The 3,212-nt window shown below is 35.6% G+C and overlaps 1 protein-coding gene across 1 annotated transcript; it reads right to left on the reverse strand.

Annotated features, from left to right (window-relative positions):
* Positions 1-1,763: 1,763 nt before the first annotated feature.
* Positions 1,764-2,697, reverse strand: LOC139731449 (uncharacterized). The gene is made up of 2 exons (XM_071642333.1): positions 2,661-2,697; positions 1,764-2,284 (listed from the first exon to the last, which is right to left on the reverse strand). The coding sequence occupies exons 1-2, from the start codon at positions 2,695-2,697 to the stop codon at positions 1,764-1,766; spliced, it is 558 nt and encodes a 185-aa protein (XP_071498434.1).
* Positions 2,698-3,212: the final 515 nt, after the last annotated feature.

Consider the following 3,212-nt stretch of genomic DNA (forward strand, 5'->3'; position numbering starts at 1 on the left):
TATATCATTTTGACTTGAAATTTATTCATAAATTAGTCCTGTTTTGATATGTGAAATTTTGTGAAGGGTCCCATGTTTAATCAAATACATCCTGCGGGCAGTCTATAGCTGCCAAGATATACTTTACTCTTTCCACCACGATGTTATAGTACATGACTCGTGTCCATACACGATATGCATACACAAATTTTATTTACATCAGTAAAATTAATCTACATGTCTTTTTAATGGCCATTAACAATAATAAAACACGAAGACTGCACATATGCACTTGCACCCTAACTCACCGTTGAACTGATGCATTTTGTAGTTACCCTAGTCTGTAAAAAAAAAAAAAAAGAAGAGTGAAAATCTTCACTCTTAGAGGAGTGAATAATAGAAAAGAGTGAGTTTCGAGTGAAATTGGAGTGAATTTGAGTCTGAGGTCACTCCAAAATTAGTGTGAAAATTTTTCTCACTCCAATTTCGCTCGAAACTCACTCTTTTCTGTTATTCACTTCTTCAAGAATAAAGATTTTCACTCTTCTCTTTTTAGAGAATATTCAGTTATATAATTTAGTATGAATTAAATGATTTGTAAAGAAGTACAGGGCATGAAATGTATGTTTTTTAGATACAAACGTATATCTCAAGAAGGCAGATAAAGAATTATAGGAACATGTAATGATCATAACCTTGACTTCCTGGAACTGGCCTACACACTCAGAATGAAGCGCTCAAAGGCCAGATAAGTGGTTGTGGCCACATGCACTATCTATGGACCGGGAGACTCAATGAGCACATTGAAAAAAAAAAAAAAACTGTTACCAAAATCTCAAAAAATGAATACGAAAATATGAAATGTAATGATGCTTACGAAACAATAACTATGTTGAAAAGAAACATAAAAAAGAACCAAAGCATAAACATGTGTGCTAAATTGACTGCACAAGACGTTAAGTTGCATGCCAAAAAAATAGATTCGAATGAACTAGCGCGGCATATGTGTGATCACGTGGCCATATCATTCTAAATTGAATGAACGAATAACGAAATGGTGCTTGTTTTACGATATTCAATTGGAAAAAGTGTTAATTAGAATGAGATTAAAGGTAATTTCAATGCTCCGAAATGAATTTGAATAAAGAGATCATAAAATTGAAATACCAAACATACCTATTCATAAATTTTGCTAAATTAAATGAGGCAATAAGGAATTGGACTGACAAAAGTGCGAAATTGGCCGGGAAGACATTATCATTCACAAGTATACGTCTTAAGCATTTAGCCTACAAAAGAAATCCGTCTAACTTTAATAGATACGGAACAGCTTTATCGTGTCGATGATAGATTTTAACGTATTACGAAAATGCTCTCTCTCTCTCACACACACAATATTCTTATGAAGAGAATGTAAAGTATATAGACATGTAAATACATTATTATTGCATGTTTAAAATACATAATCATCATCGATGATTATACGACGGTACCACATACATGTATGTACTATGGAGTCATACAAAATAAAGTAAATATCGAAAGACCCAGCCAGACTGAATATTATGTGTTCTTTCGATTAAACCTTTATTTCATAATGACTTTACGATCAACGTTGTTCATCATCCCGTAAAGTTTACATTTCAATCCATTGTAAAAACAGAATCAGAGCTACCATAGCAATGAATATCATGGGCAATTTGGGCTTAACATGTATTGAGCAACTTTTCTGTCCTAGATATGCGTGAACAGTTTGTGAATGGTAAAGGCGTTAACCATGAAAACTACGCGGTCAGCGTTTCCAGTTCGACAACTACTGGCTCTTCTGTAGGAGGAACGATTTCTGGTGGAGGAACTGCTTCTGTTGCAGGAATGGCTTCTATACTTCTCCTAGCCATACATCGGACACGGAGGGCGTACAAACCCTTCAAAATAGCCTGAGCTAACAGCGTTGCAAGAAAAACGCCCACCACTGTTGCGGCCGCTATGCTAGGGTAGTTTTCGAAGTCGACATAAGGATAAATGAAAGGATTTCCCAACAGGTCCGTTCCCCCAGCCGCCCAGTAGATGACGATGAAGAGCACGTAGATTACAAAGCAAAAGAACGGATAGACAGCATGTACGAAGCGGACGATGATCAGGGTTTGGAAGATTTCGATGAGGAAGATTAATGTGGGATAGATAATCAAAAGGCTGTTGTAAAAGGTAAGGTCGTACGTGTACCCCAAGTCGAAAGCAGTTACAATGATGGATGGAGCGGCGGTCAGGTTAAAGAGAAACCACTGAAGCTGGTACCGAAATTTTTCTGAAAGTATGATACAACGAAAGACGATTATCAAATAACTTTAACAAGACAGAAAGAGGGAATTACGGTAATCAACACAACAGAAATCGAACATATTTCTTTTTTGTTTTTTAGTCATAATCAAATTAGTTATACGAAATACTCAACACAACCATGCCCTGAGCAGCAAAATGTTGCAGCGTTGCTTTAAAACGTTGTTATTTGCTTTAATGATAAATGCGTCTTTCAGTTGCCATGAGATAAGGAAGGTTGCAGTTTCACTTTACTTTTTAACTGTCTACTTCTGAACATACACAGATTGCGATAAATTGATATCAAATTAACAGTGAAAATGGCAAAAAAATGCAGATATTTGCGAGGGAGCGGAGCCACCTACCGACGGTCACCAGGAAAAAGGGTGCATCCTCCCACATGAGGGAGATTTTTGCATTTCCAGCTTGAAATTCAGAGATTTTGGTGCGCACTTTTTGTAAGACGTTCAATTGTTTCTATCAAAAGAGAAAAAATCTAGAGCAGCATTTAGGGAACATGAAATCTTTAAAAATAAAAGATTTGTGTTCATTTCAACTTGGTCAAATTATGTTTAGTTACAACCGCAATCACCTACCCAAAATATTTCACTCATTCTTTCTTTCGTAACAGCCACGTACATAGACATTCCACTAGACGCTCCAATGAATTCCATCTGCCATTAATGAGAACTGTACATAATTATAATACATTTTGTTTTGGATGGACCCACATTTTGGATTAGCTTTGATAACGGTTTAGAATTAAATCTGTTACATTTAAATATAAGCTGAAAAAAAAAGCTCTCTACATAATGCCAGATAATTATGTTGTTTATGACAAATCCTCAATATTTTCAGCTGTTACATAAACCTCATCCTTTTCCTCTTCCTTTTCAACATAAGAATAATTTTTATTG

Source organism: Diadema antillarum, unplaced genomic scaffold (genome assembly GCF_040938485.1).
Source record: "Diadema antillarum isolate AM-2024a unplaced genomic scaffold, OU_Dant_1.0 seq00000373_RagTag, whole genome shotgun sequence".
Classification (NCBI taxonomy): Eukaryota; Metazoa; Echinodermata; class Echinoidea; order Diadematoida; family Diadematidae; genus Diadema; species Diadema antillarum.